Source organism: Cyanistes caeruleus, chromosome 13, assembly GCF_971803275.1.
Source record: "Cyanistes caeruleus chromosome 13, bCyaCae1.hap1.1, whole genome shotgun sequence".
NCBI lineage: Eukaryota > Metazoa > Chordata > Aves > Passeriformes > Paridae > Cyanistes > Cyanistes caeruleus.
Window position 1 is genome coordinate 8,842,526 of NC_141713.1, and position 25,334 is coordinate 8,867,859.

Genomic DNA, 25,334 nt, shown 5'->3' on the forward strand with positions numbered 1-25,334 from the left:
CCATATAAAATTCAGGTTAAGCAGCTACAACTCTCATCTAATTAAAGAAATTTCTTCTGCTGCAAAAACTAAGGTCACTGATGTTTGGGTAGGTTTTCCATATGCCCATTAGAAAAACTTTCACTGTTTTAAGTGTGCCATTTACCTCATGAGGTAAAAAAAAAACAACATTACCAGCACACTATTTAATTAACAAATTCCCATTATTTTTGCCTTGTCTAAATTGAAAGTAAAGCCAATGTAATGAGATTCAGCTACTGCTCACCCCACTTTGCTGATTTTGTGGAAACCTTTCTTATACTCATTCCTACATCCCATGGAAACAGTGCAGAGCTCAGAGGTGCACAGGTGAGGTGCCACTGCCAATGTCCCCAGCAGTGATACAGTGCCAAAACTGGTATTCAAGTGTTTCTCTGTAAAAGCAGAACAAAGAGATGATTTTGTCTGTGTACTGCTTAATTAGAATTGGCTTTCCCTAGAGAAAGTACAATCTCTGACACTTCACCTGAAGGCAAATTCCAGGATCCTGTACAGAAAAGCTCATCAGGGGAAATGAGGCACATCCTGTTTATTTTTCAGCTCACTTAGCTCATTAACATCCACATACAAACCTCACCAAATCTGGGGTATTTTATGCATTCTTGCAATACAAGTTTGTAACCATATTAGTTAATAACTTCTGGGTGTTGTGTTTATTTGGTTGTTATTTGGTGTTGGGTGGTTTGGGTTTTTTTCTTTGATATACTTAGTTAGGTGGTTTGGGTTTTTTTGTTTTGCAATTTAATGCCTATGCTTTTTAAGTAAGACACTGTCTCAAAAGAATATGTGTTACTCAAAGAGATTCAATGAGGAACTCAAAGCAGTGAAGCAAATGTTATGATGCAGTCCTTTTTCTAATCACTCTAGAGACCAGTGACAATAAATGCCCTGCTTGTAGCATGAATTCCAGCTTTGTTTGTTTTTAAATAATGATCACACATTTTTTTTCCACTCCCCACCATTTACTGAAGAAGAATGAACAATTTAACATCACATTTTTTCAGGGCACCAAATCTTGTTTATGTTCAAAGTCAACGTGTAGCCCATGATCTGACACACACATGAAAAAAACATAAGAGAAAGATGGTTTATTGTGTCTTTTCTCCAAAAGCAGTAGTCCCTTTAACAAGTCCTTCTAGATATGGATGAGGAGAAAACTCCTTTCAAAATGAAAATAAAGAAAGCCAGGCAAAATGTAATTAGTACTACAGAACCGATGCTCAGTATTTGAGCAGCAGCAATTTAGAGAGTGTGACTATACCACAATCCCCTATCTTATCCCTTGGTGTAGCCCTAGTGCTCTAATGAAACACATCCAGTTACAGAGCTGGCCAGAGTCCCCATTCTGTTTTATCCAAAAGAAATGAATTATGGAAGCAGAATCCCTGCCCTGCTTCCCCAGCCCTGTGCCACATCTGCTGCACCGAGCCCTGCCCTGCCTGCGAGCCCTGGGGGATGCACTGCCTGCACCAGGGTCACTGCCAGCAGCGTGCACAGCACTGCTCTGAGTAACACATCCCACAAACTGCTGAATAAATCCATTCCATAATCTGGGACCATGTAAATTTTTCCTCAAAGCTGAATGAAAAGATGCTTTGCTTTCCCTTCCTATTAAGTTTTATTTTGCTGAGGCCCACAGCACACACACCACAGTCTCGTCAACAGCTGTTTTTCCTTCTAAGCTTGCCCTGTCACTTAAGGATTTGAATTTTTGCTGATAAAGTGTAATAGAAGCTGCTTCCTGCTACGCCACAGCGAAACAGATGTTTTAAAAATTGTGGTAGCCCTAAAGCTGGTCTCTGTAGCAAAATCTGTCTCAGACTAACTTTCCTTCTGTCACAAAACCAGACATTATATTTGTTTTCCTGCTGTTTGATTGAAGTAGGTATCAAACAGACATTTTAAATAAAATTTCTTTTTGGATGAGCAGGGAGTCACAGAAAACAGCAGTGTGAGAAGGAAAATACAAAGATACATATTAAAGAAACTAGGAGAATGTGCTCAAGTAGTCCTTGAGCTCACCTTACTGCTCCCAGGCACAGGCATCAGCACCTTTGGCACTCCTGGCAGATGTCTGTCAAACCCAATCTCACCAAGTTAAAGTGATTCCACAGCAGCCCTAAGCTATCCATTCCAGAGACAAATTATCCTAAACAATTGCAAAGCTTCTCCTCCTATCTATCTCCTAATCTCCTTTGCTTTAATTTAAGCTCATCAGTTCTTGTCCTGTCCCAAGAAAACATGAAAAAACAGATTATTCTCTTCTTCCAAAGGGCAGCTTTTTGCATACATCTTCTCAGCCTTCCCCAACTCCAAACTACAAAAAAAAAATGCTTTCAGTTTGCTTTCTTAGCTGGAATTTTTCTTCATTATCTTTATTGCTTGCTTCTGGTCCCTCTCTGCTGTGTGTCTGCTTTGCTCTGCAGCATCCAGGGCTGGACAGGCAGCCAGGCTGACAGGAGAATGAGAGGCTTTTCTCCTGTATTTAACACACAATACTTTTGAAACTTGTATCTACAGATGACACTCTTATGGGATATTTTCCTCATAGTTTCCATTTTGACACAGAGTTCAGGATTGGAAGATAGCTGAACCAGTGAGATTGGATGTGCAGCTGAGTTAAAGCCTCGCTGAATATTCCTGGCTCTCACTGCAGATCCAGGTAACTTGTGGACCACACTGTCAATATTCAAAGTTTTAGGATCCAAGAAATCTCCAGGAATGCTGGAGAGCAGTGAAATCTACACTCTAAACACCCATGCTTTTAATTATATATAGCTCAATTCTCTTGAACACCTTTTGTGCTGTTCAGTCCTGGCCCTGGCAATAGGCTCACTGCACTCTTTACAATCTGCAAAGATCACAAACAAAAGCAATTGCAGCTTCTTCCTATGTAAGCACACAGTTATGCCCAGTATGGGCATAAAACATTTTGCCTGTGGCTGTAGATAGGCACATACCCTCTCAGCCACTGAGGAATTATGTTTACTAACACACATTATCTCTCCCAGCTCACTCACGTTTGGGTGATTCCTAACTTACTCCCCAAGGTGTTTGGTGAGCTGATATCACCAAGCTTTGTCTAACAATGTTTTTCCTCATCTGTTCCCCTGTATACGCAGTACTCTTGAGTTTCCTACTCCTACTCCCAATCACTTTATCTTCCCACATAGTATTCCAAAACAGTCAGAGGTTAGACTGTCAAGGCTTGATATTTCCTTATCTTTGTCCTACTCCCTAAATTTTTGCCTAAAATAAAAGCTTTGGAGGGGCTATCACAAGCCAGGCTGCACATTCTTGCACCCTTCATGTCCTGTGCTTCACCCTTTCCACTGCTATACTGAGGTTTGTCTGTATCAAATGTTTTATTTAGACACATACCTACAGCAGAACTTTTGGACTGTATTTGAGAAAACTTGCAAATTCTGCATGGAAAACAAAGAAAGGACACAACAGCAAAATCTTTCCTTACAAAAATAAACAAATTAGTATTTAAATAAAAATAGCTGCCAGATCCAGGGTAGCCATCCATTTAGAGTGACCAGATCTCCTTACCCAAACAAGGGAACAGCAAACACCAGCCAGAAGTGGATGCCTGCCTGACTCACTAAAATAAAGGGAACTATTGAGCAGTATGGTAATAATTCATTCAGCTGGAATAAACAAACATCTGGATCTGGACACTACTGGAGAAACTTCATTTCTCAAGGTTATCTCAATAACTTCAGGAAGAAGCTGCAATTTAGCTTGCAGTGGCACACAGGTACATGGCACACTCGGTGTTTTTATGTCATTTGCATCAGTACAGATGAGAGCAATGACAATTTTGTGTCTTCTAAGTCCTGCACCAGGAAGGAAACAATTGCACCATTCTATTCAGAGACAGAAATAGAAAGTAGATTCATCAACGAGAAGAAATTCCTAAACTATAAGAGCTGGGAATGACATCTTAATGTTTAATTGGAGAGATGAGAAAGGGGAAAAAAATTCAGCTTAACCTAGATATGGTAGAACCAGCCAAGGCAGACTCTTCAAAAGACCCTCAAAGAAAATCTGTTCTCCTGTTTATACTTCATCTATTTTCCCCTCTTTTCATGGTCACTGATCTTATACTGGGATCATACAGGTGAACCCCTTAACCCACTTATGCTGCAGGACTCAAAGCAAGGCTGCAATTCCATCACTGGCATATTTTCCATGTACTTTCTCAAACCACAGCATGAATAAGCTTATTGCAATCATTTACTGGTAAGAGAATTCACTTCCCTTTATAACCAAGAAAACAAAACAAGAATTCTCCATCTGCTTTCATGTCAGAAAAATGTTTGACTGAAATACCCATCTAAGTGATTCAGATATGGAAACTCTTTGAAGCCTTACTATAAAATCTGTATCACATCACACTAAAGTTATCTGCAAAGCCTGTAGGACATTGCTACCACTTTTGAGAAAGTTATTTCTACTACAAAAGAACAGTTACCTATACAATGTTCTTACCCAAGCATCCTAGTGAAACAGCCTCTCTTACAGAAAATAAAAAATTATATAAACCTGAGAATAAAGCAAAAAAGTCATTAGTCTAGTCCATGGAAATAACTAGTAATATGAACAGAAATTACAATACTTGTAGTTCATAACTCAACAGACATTTCTATAAAACACCAGGTGTGTCTATACAGAGAGTCTGCAGTCTCCCTCCCTGGAAAGTCATCAAGAGTTTCCATTAACTTTTGCTGCCTCAAAAGTTCACTTAATGAAACAAATTGGAACTCATAAAGGCAGGACCCCAAACAAAGGCTGGAGAAACTGAGAACCGACCAGAATTGAGAAAGTAGCTGTATATTAGAAGGCACTTTATGATACAGAAAGGAAAATGCAGACAGAGGAGAGACCCCTGGGTTCTGCAGGAAACTCTGACAGAAAACCTGAGCACACACCACTGAGGGCTAGGAAAAAAAAAAAAAAAAAAAAGTCCATAAATATGCACACAGATTTACTAATCTGTCCTAAAACACATACTTTTTGTGTAACTGACATGGAAAACAGTTGGCTTTTTGTAACCCTAAAAAACTCAGGGAATCTGAATTTTAAACTCAGAGCTCCCCCACAGAGTACATCTTTTTCCAGCCTGAGATGGCAGAGGCTGGGCCTGGAGATCAGTGGTGTCTCGAGAAGATTATGGCAGCTGAGGTCCCATTTTTATGTAAATGAACAGACAGCCTGTGACCTGTGAGCACACCACAGACTGCAGTGCCTATCTTCCCTACTTTCCAGCAGGAATCATAAAACACCCAGAGGCTGTGTGGCAGGAGGCAAGCAGAGCAGCCTGGTGAGCGTCCAGCTGGGGGGAGTATTCCCCCAGCTGTGTGACAATATGTCTTTACAAATTACAGCCTTTCATGCAGTAATTATAGCTGAAATCTTCTAGTCTTGCCGGAGCAGGCCAACACTGCAGTAATTCCAAGTACAGCAAGGAGCAGTAACTCTGCTGATCACCAGTGTTAAAACCCAGGTCCAATTAGAGCAGAGGGACTAACACAGATTAAGACAATTGGATCAAACTGATCCCTTGGAAAAAGCAAGGCCTTTTAGAGGTAAAGTGAGGTTCACTTCCAGGGAGCAGCAGTGAGCTGGACATAGCACACAAAAACTGCTCACTGTTTTTGTGACAAGAGAGCTCTGGATTGAGCACAATGCAGTTCTCATGTACACAGGACAAAAAAATAAAGAGAGGTTCTAGGGATATTCATTATTTTAGTTTGTGCACATAATTTCTGAGTCCAAAGTGTTTGGACAATGCTCTCAGGCACGTGGTGGGAGTGTTCTGTGCAAGGCCAGGAGTTGGACTCCACGATCCTGATGGGTCCCTTCCAACTCAGTGTATTCTATGATTCTCTTCTATTCTATGATTCTCCCTGGTCTGTAGCTTCTTAAATTGTAAGTCTGTGTTTCAAGAAAGTTTCAAATGAGGCTGCTGTAAAAAAAAAATTCCTCTCTGAAATAGATCATGTTTCTTTTTTTTTAATAAACCCTAAAACTGCTTACAGATTGTACACATGCTGAAAAATAAGATGAAAAATATCCAGTCTATTTTGTCAGGCTTTCCAAGGGTAGATTTGCTGAGAGATGCAAAGCCTTAAAGAATTAAAGGATTGCAATTTCCATGCAACAGATCCTACACACAGGTTGGTAAAGAGAGTTTGCTGGTACAATAATCAATACTGGCTGCGGGCTTCTCCATTTCTAAGGTATTCTACTCTTGCTTAAAATAGTCCTACAAAGCTAGGCTTAATATTTTTGCCAGTGAACATGTTGCCATCACTGCCAACAAGAGGAATTCCTGGAGCTCTTCTAGCTCTCCAGAAGGTGAAGCACACCAGTGAGAGAGAGAGCATATTTATAAAAGGAGACTCTCAGCTATCTCATCAATTATCCAGGCAACATTTAACGCTAGATTAATGTTCCAGGAAAAAATGAAAATCATTAGGCAAAACCTGATTCTTTCCCACATTCTCTTCTGTACCACTGATTACACCATTTTGGATATTTCACATGAAGGGCAAATATCACAGTCTTCATGTTTTACGGAGAGCCTCTTTTTCCAGGGTCTGGCAAAAAGAAAACGTCTCTGAAGATTTCTTTCATGAGGTTACAAAGATCTGTCTCCCAGCACTGACCAGGTGACTTTGAGAGGATTTAAGATCATCCTGACCTACTTTCCAAGTTTTACTTTTAATTGACAATTCACATTTCTTCCTGAGAGCAGACGGTTCACTTGATAGTCATTTGGATTATCATCAGACAGGAACTTGGGCAAGCAGAAGTAAAGAGGCTGATTAACAAATATTCCAGTTTTTAAAATCTGAGTAAGATATGAGTTGTTAAATTCCAAGATCTCCACACCCACACAGTGACCTGCCAACCTTAACTCAGAGCTGTTCAGATGGAAAAGAGGAAAAAGTGCTCTGCTTGGCACAGCCAATTCCAAGCTTGTGTCCCAAGAAATTACAAGATTTGGAAAACAGTGATTCTGCTCAGACCTGCTGATCTTTTCTGTCTTCTCACTCACTCTAAATTTCACCTAAAATTTTAGCTCAGATGAAACAACAAAACCCAGTATTTTTCCTAAATGACATGAACAATTCCAGTCTTTATAAATGCAATAGTGTAATACAGGCCATGGCAGCCAGGCAGAGCACAAACAGGCAGGTGCTGAGCAAGTTTTCTACCACAGGCAGCTCTGCCAGCAAATATCTGGCCTGCAGTACCCTTGCTATTTCTGTCCTGGATGTCTCTGGAGGAATGACTGCCAGATGAAAAGTACCGTACCAATTTGTGTGCTGGTTTTGTGATGTGCATAAATGAGTTCTTGGATAGGCTTAAATTCATCCTGACTCGTGATTTAAGTGCAAATTTAAATTCTGGTGTGTCTAAAGGGGAAAGGTTTGCGCATTGCTATGCAAGTCTGCCAGCTGGCCCCCACTGCCACTTTGTTCCTTTGCTTTTAAAACTAAAACATGAAGCTTAAAACAGTTGTTTTAATATTTAGCATTGTAGAAGGTCATGTTCATACGAGGGCCCCGGAGAGAAAAGCTTTTGAGCAACTGGGGGAGCCACTAAAAGTCAGTATATATAGGACACATCAGTTGCATTACTTTTATATCTCACCTCTCCTGACAATGAACTGGGAACTATCTGGCTTGGCCAAGGACTGATAGAGAACAACTGATACTGAAAATGAAGTTAAACATTAGATGTTAGGCTGAATGTATCAGTGTTCTTTGATAAAACAAAGGCATGAACAAGACTATAGAGGTCCTTTCTGGCTTTAAAACACTGAAGTGATTTTAAGGTGGAAAATTCAGCTCCACATGCCAAACACCTGATGCTCATAACTGTTCAGTTCCAGGGGCTTATTACAGATAACTAGTCCAGCCTCTAGCTACTGAGTAACACATACCTTGCACTTATTATATTGGATACTTATGTCCTCTTACAATTTTTTTCCTTCTTTAATGGTCTGTAATCTACTCCTTAAAACTGCCCTTTCTTTGGCAGTATTATTCCTCAGTTACTATATTTATTCTAATGTGGCTTTATGACCACTGAAGTGAGATGGAAAATTCTTTGACTGCTCATGTGAACACCCACCACCCTGCTCACCAGGTTACCACAATGCCCCAGGTGATTGTGCTGCAGAAATTCAGATATTAGCCTTAGTTTCCCTATAAAGCTGATGTAACACCCACTTGTGAAGCAGCCAAACAGACACACAACAGGATAAAATAGAAGCCAGTTGAGCTTTCACTCGGTACTTTTCAAGATGAGTAAAGCACGCAGGAATCATTATCCTGTCCAACTATTGTATAAGATGTTAAAAGGCTTTAAAATCAGAAGCACTTGTTTTAAAGCATATTTAAATATTTACTGCATGCATTGTGACCTCTCAACTTGGTGCTTGACTTTCAGCTCCTGTAGCAGATACAGACCTTGCACTCTGGTACCTCTGCCAGGACACAGATTCTCCACTCCTATTGAAAGGAGGGGAAATTAGAGCCAAACCACTCCTCTTGGACCCCCTTCAGAGTCCTTCAGGCAGCCTATTCTATAAACTTCCTTTAACTATGAAAAACAAGAAGCAATTAGCTATTCTCCACTATAGGGGATTTTTATTTATTAATTCATTCTAAAACCCTAGTCTCATTTTCTCTCTCAATACACTAGGAACAGGTTAAATTTCTTTCACTAAATTTCTTCCACTAAATTTCTTCCACTTTCACCTGCATTAATGTAGGTACTTTCCTGGTACTAAATTAGCATGACAAGTTACCTTGTTATGGGCATGTTAACAGAAATGTCTATATGCTTGCTTAGTAACAAAAACCTGCCCTGTTATTCTAATAATCAGAAATTCCATCTTTTCCTAGCCAGCTGCCAAATTTCTTCTTTCCTGAAAGTAAATAATGTCTATTCTACACTTGTATATTATCCTTCTAGATCCAAGCCAAAGTTCATGTCATGAAGACATTGTGATTTAAATGCATCACGTGAGACATGTGAGGACAGCAACAAATCAAATAGAACAGGATAACAGGCTTGAACGGGATAATGTAACAAGCAGTTGTCTAAGAAAGGTTTGGAAAAGGACTAGGAAACACACTGTTGCTTGAACAAGATCCTCAGTTGCCTTCAGCTTCAGTGGCTATTTCTGATTTGTTCCACTGTGCAAAGAAACACTGGAAAAAGCAATGTTATTAAAACACAGATGTGTGGAGAGAGCTTAATTCCTTCTAAATATGTCAACATAGCCTGAGCTATGCCATCTTTCTCACAGCCATCCAGGCAGCTGTCTGCACAACATCCACACAGAAATAACCCCTTCCCTAGCTATGGAGGAGAAGCATTACAATTTTACTCAGCTGAGGATAACCTGCATTTATCCAGAAACTTGATAAACATAATACGATCACTTGAAAATGTGAAAAACACAGATTTGGCAAAGATTTGCTTTCCCCTACCAATCCCACTGGTAAGAGCTCCAGGAAGAAATCCTTCTCACTTGAACATAAATATGTAGCAGACTTCTAAGAAAACAATCCTGTGAGCACAGTTGTTCCAGCTGACAGAGAGTGGCTGGTGATAGATAACAGGAATATTAGTGAACAAGGAGCAGAGTTATTTCTGCACTCACTCAGCATACCCAGAACACAGTCACTTTGTCTCTGCAGAGCTCCACTCTGCCACACAAGCTGCTCAGACTATGGTTTTAAATATCTTTCCCTCTCAAGTGCACATCATGGTAGTTATTTGCAAGGCCATTTAATTTGCAAGACATTGCAACGCCTTCTTCAGACATTGAAATGTCAAACATGACCAGTTTACTTTTGGAAAACATCATTGACAGGTCAGTCCCAGAGCAGGTGCCACAGATGACTGGTTTGTGCCTGTGCACACAAGCAGATTGCTCAGTTCTCAGGCAGTGGGTGCTACCATACCCAGCCCTGAGTGACAGCTGAGGGGACAGAAGAGCCAAGATGTGAGTCCTGTTTTGGGTCAGGAGCGCTGTGGCTGCTCAGCCAGGCACAAATGATGCTGCTCTCCCTCCCATGTGGTGGCTCCCCACTCGCAGCCTGTCCGACAAAGCACTCACAGCCTGCTGCTCCCTTACCCCACAGGGCACTCAGGGCTGGCATCAGGCATTCCTAACCCCTGTGACAACCTCAAGGCTCTACCACCATCACTGCCTTTTGCTGGTGTGATTGGTGCCCAAAAAGCAGGTTTGTGATACTGATGTAGCCATGTTCACATCACAAGTGTTTCCCCTCCTCAGCACAACCCCAGGCTCCAGGAATTCTCCAGCAGGTGACAACAGCCAGCTCAGCTCAGCAGCAGGCAGTGCTCCTGTGGGGCTGTCCCCAGCAGAACCTTGGCAGATCTGCAAGTTCTTCCTGTTAAACTGTGGAAAAGTCCCTCAAAAGACAGTGAAAACCACTGGAAGACCAATGAATATTCTAGCAGCTAACCCCGCTTCACTGCCAGCTAAATGAATTGTTGGTATCTCTCCTTTCTTCTTCCCAGCATCTCTAAATGCAAAGAAAAAAATTAAGGTCATCAGCAGGAGTTAAGGACTGTTCTGAATTAAAAATCCTGCCCAGCAGTTAAGAGCAGAAACTTAAGTTACCAGCTGAACACATTAAATGTAATGAAATACAGAGAAACACAAGCCTTAGTGAAATACAACACAAGTAAAAAGAAATACTTCCATTTAGTCTGGCACTTTCCTATTTCACAAATAGTTGGTGAGTTGAAAAAGCCAACAAACCAAGCCAGGGAATGACCTAAAACCCCAAAAGAATCAGAGTTACTAAAAATTACTGTTAGGAAAAAATCCTAAATGCTTTAAAAGGCCAGAGCTGTTTTTAACAGCCATTTTAAAATATACATCTGCCTCCAGTGCTCAGGTATCAAATGCTGCTGCTCCCTTTCTTTTTTTTTCTAGCAGATCTCACTCTTTTCTTTCCCACCATCCACAATTATGACTACAAGAATACCCAGTGTGACACATTCAGTCTCCCCTGAGCACAAAGCTCCTACTTCAAAACAAAGCAAAAAATCAGATTTATCAAATACAGAACACAACAGCATTTCAGATGTCAAATCTCCTCATGCTAAAATATGTATATCCTTGACAAACTAATTGTTTTTCTGTGGCACTGTGACCTAGACAAAGCCTGAACCTGCTCTGCAGCCCTGATCAAGGAGCTGACAGCAGGAAGAGTGATGGATGGCACAGGCAGCCACTTGCTCTGGCTGAGCAGGCTGCACTGTACCGCCCATCCATCACTCTGACAGCTAAAGAAATTCTGTTCAAATTTATCTACAGGGCACTAAGCAGGCAGAAGGCAGAGCATATATCCCACCAGCTGAAAGGATAGATAACCAGAGAGGAACATTAGGCCATTTAGTTTCCAGAAGTAAATTGGTAAATTCCCACTTGGCTCCACTGGCTAGGCAAGTGAGATTATGCCAGGAAGAAACGCCATGGAATTACAACTGTGAAAATGGTAATGATGCAACAAAAATTGAAAATAAATTTTTGCTGGAAAGAAGTTTTCCCCTCCTTGCTTTCATTTAGTGAGAAAAGCACAAAGAAAAAAATAAGAAAAAATAATTAAGTGGTGCCTGGGCACTGTGTTTGCTGAAAAGAGGAAAAAGATGAAAGGTCATAACATAATTGAGTCCTTGAATACCAGCAGCTGGAGTTTTAAATCAGGACTTGACTGACACAAAGGTTTAACTGTCTGTCCATTTTTCAAGCCATAAATAAAGTAATATTCTGTGTTATTTTGCAGTGAGTGATGACAATATTCTCTTCTGCACACACACTCCTTCCCCAGCTGACACAGTGTGTGCTTGTATTGTACCTGTCACATCACTTGTGTTAATGCAATTCACCAGAATAAACTTTGTTTTGTATAACAGTAACACACCTTAATGTTCCATATATAAGGCTCCAATAAAGCTGACACTTCTGTTACATACATAGAGGGGAAATCGATTTGGTTGTGGCAGGCAAAAGGATGCATTTTAAAATTAAGTTGTAGTCAAGACAGAGTTGGGCAGAAAAAATTTAGAACCTTCAAAGACATCTTTTTCATCACTTCTGCCTTCCACTTTTTCTCTTTGAAAGGCAGCAGGCTGCAACTTGACTGTACCAAAATACTCCACTGAGTATTTATCTTGAGAACTTCCTGCAGGTGATACAGTGATTTTCTGTAAAGTGGAAGATTAGAGAATTTAATACTCATCTTGAGTAAACAACTGCCTGACAGACTTTCAAATGTTTTCCTGCAACAAGGGGAAAACCATAATTGTCTGTTTTGTTTGATTTGTAAACCAACACCCTGCTTTAATCAATTGACACTCTAATTAGTAAATTGGTGATCTGAACATCTCTTGCTTTATTTTAATAAACTCCTGTAATTTCTGATAGAATGCTCATGTGCTCTAAGTAAAGGCTGTAAGGGTTTTCTCAGAAATATCTGATAATTTTAGCATTACACAAGAATTGACTCATTGACTTTCGAGTTAACTGCTCTTGAAATAAGTATTATGTAGTTCCTAAGCACTTGCTTTCAATTCAGTGAGAAATCCATCTAAAAACCCCCAAATAAACCTATGCTGCTCACACACTCTCTTGTCTATTTCTGCACTGTAAACTTTTAGGTGTGTTCTTTTGACAATGCAGGAACCCAGAGCCTGGTAGCTCATCCCAAAGATATCACATTCAGATCAGCCAAATTCCCACTGGCTCTGGGAGCACAGAGACCAGCTCAGCACCACAGTGGCTGTAACAATATGTACATCTGAAACCGAGATGTTAAGCTTTACATTTGAGTACTCAAATAGCTGCTGTGGGCAATATATGGTTGCAAGAACATTTTAACCCTTCTGGCTGGCAAATTGCTAAATCCAGGGAGTCACAGGTTACTTTTTGGGGAAATTAATTCTGAAATTTGAAATAAGTGAATGCAATTTGATTTACCAAAATAAATTCAGGCCCTCTTTAGAAGGACAATTACCATTTCTACCCCAATTCTACTGCAACCTTAATTTTGTAATTTCCCCTGAAAAAGAACACAGTAAATCAGAATGTTATGAAGTCAACCTTACCAAATTTCCCTTGGCCTGTCCGGGTTAAACTTCATTTAATTAAATTACTTGATTTCCACTCCAAAGTTCAGTGTTATTCAAAGTAATCCTTGCTATTATATTAATAACACCAAAGAAGCCATGCCTTGCAAAAATCATTTGGGCTAGGAAGAGGTTTTGACCATGAAGAAGTACAATCAAAGTGCAGCAGCATCCAGGAGACAACTAAAGAATAGATGTCTCTTTAATAGTGCTTAAACTATCTACTCCAGATCACAATGCTGGTGTTGTTCTTGCTTGGCTGACCATATGGAAATGAAGCTTTTCCCCTGTTCTTCACTGCTGTTTCCCAAATGTTGGCTTCTGAGCCATTTAATTACACTCTGTCATAAAAGTGGGTGCTCAGCCTGACAGGAACAAGGATCACCTAAGTGCTATTGTGATGAGCAGAGCACTTGTATAGGCAATGGAGGTGAAAACCTTTACACTTCAGAAAGAGAAGAAAATGCATTTCATCAGTGGCAGCACAATGCCCCTCCTAAGCCTAAACAATTGCAAATGTACAGGCTCTGGACGCTGCCATACTCACAATAAGGCCATTCATGGAGACTTTGCTGAGGCAAGTTAGGGCAAAAGGGTCAGAGGGCTATGAACTTTGATCTATCGCTTCAAATTTGGCAGGCCTTAAAAAACCTCCTGCTTCAGTAAGTTTCTTGATTAACCTAATAAGAATTACACAAGAAGTGCTGTGATCTTAGCACTGCATCGGATTAGCTGCCTAGACGGTGTTCTGTGAAGCCTAAAAATCTCATCAAGGACCATAATGAGAAATAGACGATGGAAGTGTCGAGAAAAAGGTCTCGAGTTTGTGTTTTAATTCTGCAGGCAAGGAAATAAAATGAAAGTTACACGAGAGCTGCATTTTCTGAAGAAGCAGAGGATTTGTCCATAGAAACATTATTCTTTTAAACTCTGAGGAAAAAAACTAACAAAACTGAAATCTGGGATGTGCATTCAAGATGAATCTTCAGTAATTCAGAAACAATTTTTCCTTTTGCCACCTTTCCCATAGAACAGAATCTAATACCTACATTGATATTTAGGATAAATTATAAAAATTAGCACAACAAAAAATGTCACCATAAGCAGCATTAAAGAAGATCCACAGCTACCTTATCAAAACCATGTCAAGGAAGAAAGAAATTTGAATTGTTACAAAGAAGAAGGATTAGCAATTAATTCCTGAATTAGGCTATTAGTATATTAAGATTTTTTTTTCCATTTAATGAACCACCACTACATTGGCCCATTTTTATTATTCTACAATGTAATTTAATTTCTAAAATTAATCAAATATAATTCATCTTTGAATTATCGGGATTATTCCTTTTCCATGGATGCATTTTGAAAGGCTTCATTGCTAACAAAAAATGCAAATCTGAGTAGCCACAAGAAGTCTACTCTTCTGAAAAATTAACAATTTCTTTAAAGGCTTAAGTAAAAAATATTCAGGCTTCAGCATTTTTAACTCTTTCTTGCAAGACACCTGGAGACTGGAAGATCAGTAAGTGACCATGTTTTGGTGTCCTGGTTTGTAGTGGCTCAAACAGTTCAAAAAACAGGCTTAGAAGCTGACTCTGGCAGGACAGTTCTCTGCTCAGTTCTGGATCAAGTGCCAGCAAAGCCAATTGGGTCTGTGCCTTGAAAAGGAGTGGGAGAAAGAGGTCTCCAGGTACACAATTAATAAAAAGAAAGCAAAAAAAAGAAAACTCTACACCACCAAATCAGTGGAGTTTTTTAAGATTTCTGTTGATGTTTATGAGGTGTTGGCCTCCCCTTTAATAGCAAGTGCTTGGACAGCATTTGGGATCAGGCTCCCAAGTTTCCACACTCACTAAAGACTGCATTTTAAAAATCGAGAATGACGCCTTTGAGCATCTCACAAGTCCATGGGTAGGATTTGTTCAGGACACAAAGCACTCCCATCAGAGACATGATGCACCACAAAGCAGCTGTGGAGCTGCACCAGGGAGCTGCATTAATACTTAGCCACGAGTTTGGATATATCTTTAGCATCTTGCACTGTATGCTCACACATCAGCAGCAAAACGCTCCCCAGGAAACATTCCAAAATTGTTTCTTTGAAAAGTAAAGTTCACTTGTGGGTCAATGGGGTAATTATGGCAGAATGAGCCTGCCAAGCTCCAACAACAGTTTCACGTTTCAACAATGCTCCTTCCCATAATCCCAAGTGAGTGATTTCTTCTATTTCATGTGCTTCTCCTCTTATGAAAATAATAACAATAAAAGAAAGCTAATCAGTGCTATCAATTAGGAGTCATCTCATAGAAAATTATACTCTGAATTGGAAAGCATTTTGAGCTGCATTTTAGTCACTAACATTTTTATTTGTTTTGCTATTCTGTCTCAATGTTCCTATCTGAGTTTTCTGTGGAAGAATTTGAGAGATCCTGACATGGTATCTTGTCTGTATATCAAGGAGCCCAGAGAACCAGAAGGAAAACTCTTCCAAGATGCAGTGAAATAAAACCTCGTGCCATGTTGAAAGCAGCATGTAGAGTTGAGTTGCTGAACTTGCTGGGAAGCTGTTTACACATACAAGCCACAGTAATTGAAAGATAATAAATTTATTTATCTTCAATTAGGCAAACCTCATGGAATAAGCTTGCATGTTATTTGTGCTGTCTTGCACACATTTTTTTTATCACTGTTACAAAAGCTTTTTTCCAACTGGGCCTGTTAACAGCAAAATTTAAGTGTAACATGAAAAAAAACATCCTTTATAGCCAATAGAGAAGAAAGCAACAGAAGGAAATAAGTGCTAATGATTAAAAAAGCAAGCAGCACTTTGAAAAGAAGTAAGATGTGTGTGTAGCTTAATGGATGGAGCAGTGATGCCATCCATCTGCTTTTGCTGTGCATCAGAAAAGAAAGCTATGAGCAGCTACAGACACAAAGGCTGAGTGCTGACCCTGCCTGAACATTTAGTCACTTGGGACAAGGAAGAGAGTCAGGGTAAAACTTTGGAGCATAGTAATAAACAAAAATAAAAATTCCCTGACATGGTAGTGGAAAACCCACACTGAGAGCTTGGTGCAGCATCGACACCAGCAGTGAGCAGAACAATCTCTGAGCAGCACGGCCCTGGATGTGCTTGATCCCAACTCCTCCCTGGGTGTTGGTCAGCAAATCTTGTGCTACCAGACCTGCAGCCCTCCTTGAGCCCAAATGACAGGACCACCTGCTCTGGCAGCAAATAGCCCAGAGTTTGGTGTTTGACCATAACTTACAGTCAAACAGATGTATTTGTGTTCTAGTTTGTTAGGTAAGGCATTGGGGTTGACTAGCAGGTCTGGGCAATTCTAAACAATTAGCTACACAAATAATGTTTAGAACTCCCTTTGATGTTATAGCTGAGCTGCCACAAGCACAGAACAATAGGTCAGAGATGTGAACTGCCATGCAAGTACAGAACAATGGATAAACAATTTCAATAAATCTTCTGTACACCCACACCTTACCTACAAGTCTCCATAAACTTGTACAGCAGGGAGAAAGTTACCAAAGCAGAAGTATGCATCTGAAAACTGTGTGTCTTGCAAAACAAATATGCAGCAAATAATACAATAATCATATATACTTTGAAATACAAAGCCTCCCTCTAGAAAAGATATGTCTATCTACATACTAGCACCTAAATGAAAATGTTTGCTTGAACTCTCTATGAAGCAGCACTAAAAATATTCAGAAAGGTTAAAGGTTATGTTTAATGTTACCTAGAGAACCAAATAAAATATCTCCATGAGAAACTACTGTGAAGATCTTTAACAAGAAAAGCAGACCAGTGTCTTTTTCTTTCATGCAGGTATGAAAAACCTCATCAATTTAGAAAAAGATGAACCTATATACACTTATTTTTATTATGACAGTACATCCAGATTTATAACTACTGAACTGTTGACTAGATTGCTTCTGTTTCTTCCTTAACTAAACACTTCAGCCTAATCACACAGTGCCTTCACAGAACTGAAACCCTGCCAGGCAGTGGAGTACAGTGTCTCCTAAAGTAAGATTAATCTCTAAATAAGTGAGGATAAGGAACAACTGTGTCTAGAGTGTCTCAGCATCCTTAGGAGAGCAGCTCAAATACAGTAGGTCCATCAGGTTAAACTGCCTTGGCAGTGGTCTGTGCCATAAGCCCAAGGCAGATGCATCAGTCATGGAAATCATTGAGTTGTGCCTATTTACCTAGAAACACTCCAATTTTAAACCTAATGGTCTAATAGTATGGCAGGAGCTGTGGCTTGTAAACTGGCAGGAAATTTGACTCTGAGGAAAAACAACAACAAAAAAAAACTATTTCAAGCTTTGCTTGACTTTCTTTTATTTTTAAAGGCAGGGATTTTGCAAAGATTAAATAGTCATCTAACTTGTGAGAACTATAGAATGTAACAAACTGTTTGATTTATTGCATTATCACTAAGCTTTGCACAGGCTCCATAGGAGTGTTACTAAATAAAAAAGGTTCTCAGTTTTGGCATGAGAGATGCACTTCTCAGGTAGGAAAATATGCATTTATCAACAGCTTAGCCTATCTGAAAATATTACTCTGTTGGAAAAACTATTTCTGTCATTTGCAGAAAGTGCATATTTCAATTTTCACCCACATCAATATCCTGCTCTATTTATGATTACTCTTATTATTTGTGTAACCTCTCAACCCAATGATCCCAGTCATGAGCCAAGAAATGCATGAATCCAGAACAAAGAGTACAGTTGCTAAAAGCTCATATTTAGGCTAGGAGCAACAGGGATTGTACAGGCAGACAGGAAAACATAAAGACATATCAGCAACAAAATCAGTGCCTGCTTTCTATTGGTATCAGGGATAGTTCCCACCGAAACTTTTCATTTAAATTTTGAAAAGAAAATTGTTGTCCAGATGCATATTTTCTGTTAATACTAAATATTTGTATATGTAAGTAGCAGCATATTTACTACTACGATCACATATTTATAAATTTCTACCGTGAAATTGTTTGTGAAAAGGCAGAGAAAACAATCAAATTTAAGGGCAAGGGCATGCTCAAAGCAGCTTCTTCTGGAGGATTTATATGAAGGCATTCAAAGGGGATTATATCTAGTGCTGTGCTGGTCAGGGAGGCTTTGCAACAGCAGAATTCAAAAAGGGGTTACAACACAAAGCTTGAGATTAGTTTTACTCACTGTTAAGAGGTGAGATAAAACAATTCATGAATTCAAAAAGATCAAGTAGGGAGGAAGATCAATATGAAAGGAATTAGTGCCTAAGTTTTCAGATAGATGTGCCAGCATGCTGCTTGGATTTATAATTATAAAGCAATTATTACTTAGCTCAATAATAAATTATTAGCTGCCATGGAAACTACTGAAATATAAGGCAAGCTATTAAAGGCAAAGAGAGGGTCTGCAGGAGACAAAGGGAGGAGGCAGCTTATTCATCAGGCAGGCTGTGCTCTTCCTCCAATTTCTTATGCTATCACACCACTTTGAGATTGCTAAAGGAGAAATTGCAAAATGCCTCAACTCACACAGAGCCAATTGTCAGGATTTAGCAGGGCTTTTTTTGTGTTAAGGAGATAATTTGATTATAGAGTCAGATATTTTTCTGGTGTAATCCTAGGGATATCACATAGCCCTTTTTACCTAAGCAACTAGTTGAAGCAGCTATTTCCAAGAACTTGTTGGGGACAGGTAAGGCCACTGAAAAGCAGAAAAAGGAGAGTTAATGCCTTCTATCAAAAAGAAGAAATTGAGGAGCAAGAAAATTATAGGCTAGGCAGCTTAACTGCAGCTTCCTGGAAAAATTCATGAAAAAACAACTCATTCGTAACCACCTGGAATAAAACAAGAAGATTATGAGCAGCCAACATGGATTTATTCAAAGCAAATTATATCAAACCAGTCTAACTTCTTTCTGTAACAAAATAAAAAGCTCTGACTTAAAACACTGAATGTTGCCCTGATGTCCTCACAAGCAAACAATAGAAGTTTGATGTATGTCAAACTACCATATGACAAACAAAGTTTTGCCTGCAGATTATTGGCCTGCATGTAGCCAAAGTGGAGAGAAGTATCAAACAGGGCTGCACAAATAACTCTAGATGCCATTGTCCTGAAAATCCATCACTGATGACTTGTTGATGGAAGAATTAATAATAATTATTAAATGCAAGTAACATGGCATGGAAAGTCTGCCAGTACTTTGGAAGACAGGATTAATATTCAGAATGCTTACAGGGGATCCCAAAATCAATATGAATCAATGATGGCATTCTGTAGTAAAAAAACCCAAGAAGACAATTGTGATACTCAAACCATAAACAGGCTTCAAGGTGCATGGATACACAAAGCAGAGGATTAAGTCCATCCCTATCCCTTCTTTTGTGTGATTGACTACAGGACAGATAGATTGGGACCAGGCAAAAGAGAAAGCCATTAGAATCATCAAGCCCAGAAAACATGATCTATGAAAACAGGTCTAAAGATACAGCTAGAGTTAAACCTTAGGACAAAGGCTTTCTAAACTAAGAATAGTCAAACTCACAGTGAGCTGCCCAGGGAAGTACTATCTAGAGAAACTTTTCCTGGAGGTCTTTTAGGACAGGTTACAAAATTGTAATTAAGAATGTCATAAGCATGACTGACATCATTTTCCATCAAGGAGGCACAACAGGTAACATCTTCAGGTTTCCTGTGGTCTTATTTTTCTAAGAATTTACAATATTATTTTTTTCCCTATTTCTAATCTCATCTGGATGAACTTTAAGGAATTTGTCTGGGGTTTCCAGACATGAGGCAGCCTTTTCCTGGCAGAAACCCTAGACTGACTACAGACATGCATACCCTCACAGGGCACATATGCAATATATTGAATGCTTGTGCCAAGGGCTGCTCTGTATCCAGAAATCAACAGCACATGTGCAGTAATCCATCGCTTTTGGGAAGCATCAGATTTTTATTGAATGAGCACTGGAACAACAGTGCAATACTCAGGGAGACTGGAGTCCCAGAAATCCTCCTACTCTTTGAATACAAGAGGGATGAAACAACAAAAGAAATATTCTTTGGTCACAACTCTAGGCCATCACTTTACAAAACAAAAGTACTCATTCTCTCAACTCATATTTTGTTTCTCATACAGTTTTGCTACTAGCACTCAACTGACTGTATCTGTGATTTCTTTACATCTTTGAAACAAAAAAAAAAAATCAACAATCTCTGCTGGAGCTCCTCTGTTTCCTAGTCTCCACAATAACTTCTTCAATCACACACCTGAGCTCTATTATTAGCATTCATATAGAGTACACAAGGTGATGGGGTGGTATTTTTTTTCCAATTTAACTTAAACATGGGAAAGTGGCTCTTCAGCTTCAGAAATATTTCTACCAGCATAACTGTATTTGGTCTTGTGCTTACAGAATCACAAAAGCAATGATCTGCATCAGAAAAATCTGTAAAGGAATTTATACTAAATTAAAATAAAATAAGGAATATTACTGGAGCTGGTTGTCGCAGAACAGGAACTGTGCAAATAGTTATAAGAAGGAAGAAAGAATGCAGAGATGGAAAAGTCATTGAAAATTAATCCTGAGCCATCCTAGAATTGTTTAGCTGGAAGCAGATAAGCAAATCAACTTCTGACAATTGCCCCTCTGACAGCAGGCAGCAGCTGCATCATTGCCTTGCCTTGCTGAGCAAAAGCAAGGGAGAAGTCAGTGACTAACTCCAGTCAATAAGCACACCCACTGGTATTATAATACAAAAGAATTGATGGAAGAAGCCCCTGAAATAAGTTTCTAATTATACTAATCCCAAAATGTACCAGCAGAACTCAGTTCTGCATTCCAGCCTATCAGAACTGAGGTGTACAGTTGTGTGCAGCCCCCTGAATGTGGCAGGGTCTCAGACATCCTCAGGGAAGAGTAGGACCTGGTTTAATACAGCCTTACCATATGTCTAGATCTGAATGGCCCTGGGTTCATAATTTTAAAAATATGTTTCCTGTCAAGGCATCTTGTCCAGTGTGAACAATTCCTCACGGAATTACAACAAGCAAAGCTTCTATTCATTTGCCAAAGGCCCTAATCTCTTGTTTATAGCCAAGCCCATGTTTGTTTACTTCAGGTGTTCTCTTCCTCCTTCTGTATCAGCCAGCTAAGCTTGTGAACAGTTAAAAACAAACCCCAAAGACAGCTCAACTTGTCCCCCTCTATCAGCAGGAGTTATCTTTGCTTGAAGATCTGCCTGGGGACCATCATCACAGCAGACTTCTGTCCCACATCTGAGAGGGGCAGGATCCTCTGCACACCCAGAACAAGTTGCTGCTCCATGAACACTTGGAAATGGGAGATCCACAGCCCATGGCTTCTCTCATTCTCTCGTTTTGTCCAAAAGAAGTACCACAGAACAGGGTACAACACAAGGAAATATGCTCACAGAAGCTAAAAAGAGGGCTAAGCTGTTTCTGTCAGTACATCAGGATCCTCTGGTTCAACGTGGCTTCCTTCAACATGTAAATGCTGTGTCATCCACAGCAAAAAATAGCCCAAGTGATGCTTGTGCAGGGGCTGGGGATGGCTGGTACCCCCCAACCACACCCACACAAAGTGAAATGCATCACAGTTACAGCACTGTATGCTACAAGACATCTTTCAACATGGAAAAAGCATGAGGGGGATGATGACAAAGAAAGGAGATCCTTTCTCTCAGAAGTTCCTTTTTTCCTGGTTATGAAATCAAATATGACCATCTCCTAAATTTCTTTTATCATCTTTGATTGAATTTTTATATAACATTTTCCATGTCCATATTACTTCCAATATTTCATTATTGCTGCCCTACTTTTAACCTCACTCTTCCCAGAACTTGGCTCATAGATGTGGTGCATAAATCACAAGGCTACTCTGGCTGATCTCGTAACAAAAATGTAATTTATATTACTTTGCATAGAAAACAACAACACTTTCCACATCTGCTTCAGCACTGAAAGTTTTAACAACCAAATATGTGAATAAAGCATGTATCTTATCTGCTTATTAGTTTGGTATATCACTTTGGAAACACCATGTTTCCCCCAGGCTTCAGTTTTTCCATGAATCAAAGATATATGCCATTAACATACTTCTAGAGCAGGTATGTAACAGATTCAGTGTTGATTTGCTGGGTTAGCAGATGACCAGGCCTCATAAATCAAACAAAATCCAAGCAAGAGATAAGACAACCCGATGGTGTTAGCCTCATCATTTCTGACTGAACTTTTTATTTCACATTCAATTCAAAAGGCTATTATTTCAACACAATCCAACTGTACAGGGCTCCAAGTGCAAGTCAGAAAAAGATGCCAAATGTCCACAAACTTGCTGACACAATAAACAATAAAGAGGGTACTGAGCACTTTACCAGTTCCAAATGTTAATTGTCATCTTTCAGTTCCTACAGGTAATATTTGACAACTCTTACCTGAAAGCATGAGAAGGAGGTGAGACATGAGAAATGTCTCTCAAGTTGCTGCACCAAATAATGTTTTGTGCCTCTAGGAAAGAAGTGGTACAACTGAATGATTTTGAAAACATTCCATCACAGGTCAGAGCTAACCCAGACAAATAATTAGCTACCTTACATCTACATTGTCCTTCTAGAATTGCTTTATCTCAATCACTGAGTCCTTCACACAGCACCAGCACTCTGATTTGCACTGCTGCCTGTTTTGCAAGCAAATCAGCCACATCTTTTTCTAAAACACTATTTTTTTTATTTATTTTTTTTTTTTATGAGCATTGAGTAATGTCTGCAACACATTCTTGATATGAAAGCTGCTCAGCACCATGAGTCAGTGCCCTCCTCCCCCAGCCCCAGCAGGAGTGACAGATCCCGGCACTGATGCCTCAGCTCGCGTTTCATTTCATTTCATTTCACTTCAATTCATTTCATTACACAGTGTAATAGGCCAATATCCACAGCTCGGGCAATCCAGCCCAGGAAACACAAACTGCTGCTGCTTATTAAACATCATGCCATCAAATCACGTTAGGAGCATTAAAATGTAAATAAATACAGTTGGGTCTCTGGTTAGACTTCTCCTTAGCTCATCCTTAAAGTGGTTTGAGAAATCTTTTTGCAAATACCTCAGTGAAGCACCAAAGGCTCTTTAAGATGTTTGCCTTTGAAGATCCAGCTGCAACAGGATTAAATTTACTTTTGCAGCAGTCTGCGGTTACAAAGAGACATTCTCCCAGCTAGGGAGTGCATCCTAACAGCTTTCAAACCATTGGAGGTTTGAAAACCATTCAACCAAGGCTCCACAATACCTTTTGTGTATGCCAAGGAGGTAAAAAAAGTTCAAAAACTGATAATACTCTGGAGATGCTCCAAGTGTCCATCTTATACATAGAAAGAGTTGTGGAAATATATTTCAGTTTCAGCCACCTTCAGGGAATGAAGGAATAGGTGCCCGCTCCCCAGGCCACAGAATGTATAGGTAAGGTATATTTTTCATATATTTTCATATCTTAGACATGTGGTCTATACCTTTAATTTAGCCTTACTCCAAATGAAGATACTTCTAAATCACATTATTTTTAGATTTTTTAATTAAAAAAATTAAAAAAAAAAAAAAAATAAGCCCAGGGTTGTGTGTGGGCAAATGTGTGAGTGAATGGGAAGCCAAGGATTCCTTTGAGGCTTAAGGCCTGCACAAATCAAGATGCAGAGAGTCTTTAATAAAGTACATTAAGTGGATGACCAGTGCTGGTATTTTTCCACTGCTGTTCTGATCTAGAAGTGCCCAGCTGGGCAGGCCTTCCACAGCTACACTCATGCATGTGGAAGAATTTGGTATCAAGGGTAAGTGCTGAGCACTGGGAAATCTTCATGATGATTGAGCTGCAGTAACTGCACCTTAACCAACACTAAGGCCCCTGTGAGTGAGTCCAAATGTGATGTCTCATCATTTTAACATGGTGCACACTACATTCAAACTTTGCAGAGGATTAGAGTGAAACAACCAAGTACCTGGGATTAAGGAAATGCATTCTGACCTTGTAGCAGGTATTGCACACACTCTTAAAAGCAATCACAATATATTAATTATCATATTTAAAGAGAGGCATTAACTACAATTTCATTATGCCTCATTATACCTCTGAAATTAATATATCTGGGAAAATGCAAGGTTATTATTTTCATTTATTTAGTGCCTTTCTCAAATATGATAACGCAGCTATGAAGCCACTTAATAATTATGTAAAGAAAATGGACTGGAAGGAAACAGAAGGAGCTCAAAATATTGACTCAATGCCCAAAAAGTCAAGGAAAAACTTTAATTGAGCATAATGGCTTCAGAGCTAATTCTGCAAAGAGCTCAGTGACTCTACAATTTAAGTTCAAGGTTCACACAGAGTGAAGTAAAATCATGGATCCTTATAAATGAACACAGCTTTAGCTGACCTTTACCTGACTGCCATGGAGAAGGGAACAGCTCCTTGGTTTCTATTGTAGAGGAAGCCCTGCAAATAAACAAATGGGGTTGCAGAGGTCAAAATGAAACAGAGAACTCCTTGTAGTGTATTAATCTGTATATTTGTTTGGACAGACACAAGAATGTGTTGAGAAGGAGGCTGAAATTAGCAAAATCTTTGGACCTGTGACATGGAATATAATTCCATCAGCACCTGAATTTTTTTGACATTTGGCAATGCCTTTTTCCTACTAGTAGAATGTATGGTATTTGAAATTCAGCTCTGGTAAGTAATCACACATGTGATTTCAGAATTTGCTTTCCATTAACATTAATGCCAATTCAAAAGCATAAATGTTTGTAAAGGGAAAACAGGCACTACCACATCAAGTCACTTGAAAAGCAATCATGTGTGTATTCAAACTGCTTTTACAATTTCAACTCTATTCCTTTCAACCCTCCCATTTCATGGTAGCTGTACTATTTCTGTTGCTAGGGGTATCTTTGATTTTCTATCACTATTTGTGTTAAGAATCTACAAACTTGAAGATTCCATAATGAAATTCTCATCTTGAACATGTTAAAACACAGCTGTGAAAAACAGCAAGACGAAATCCAGGACAGT

The 25,334-nt window shown here is 39.4% G+C and overlaps 1 protein-coding gene across 3 annotated transcripts in view; it reads right to left on the reverse strand.

The window, feature by feature from the left end:
- The window catches only part of LOC147650687 (uncharacterized), a 183,680-nt gene that overhangs the window by 30,429 nt on the left and 127,917 nt on the right, over positions 1-25,334 (reverse strand). Inside the window, exons 3-4 of one of the 3 annotated variants that reach the window (XM_086849553.1) lie at positions 24,706-24,758; positions 22,714-22,786 (exon numbers count right to left, since the gene is read on the reverse strand). The exons of 1 other annotated variant lie outside the window; for it this stretch is intronic. In XM_086849553.1, the coding sequence (XP_086705679.1) occupies positions 22,714-22,786; positions 24,706-24,758 (126 nt within the window). The remainder of the gene's footprint in view (positions 1-22,713; positions 22,787-24,705; positions 24,759-25,334) is intronic. One more of the 3 variants, XR_015275934.1, reaches the window with a different exon arrangement.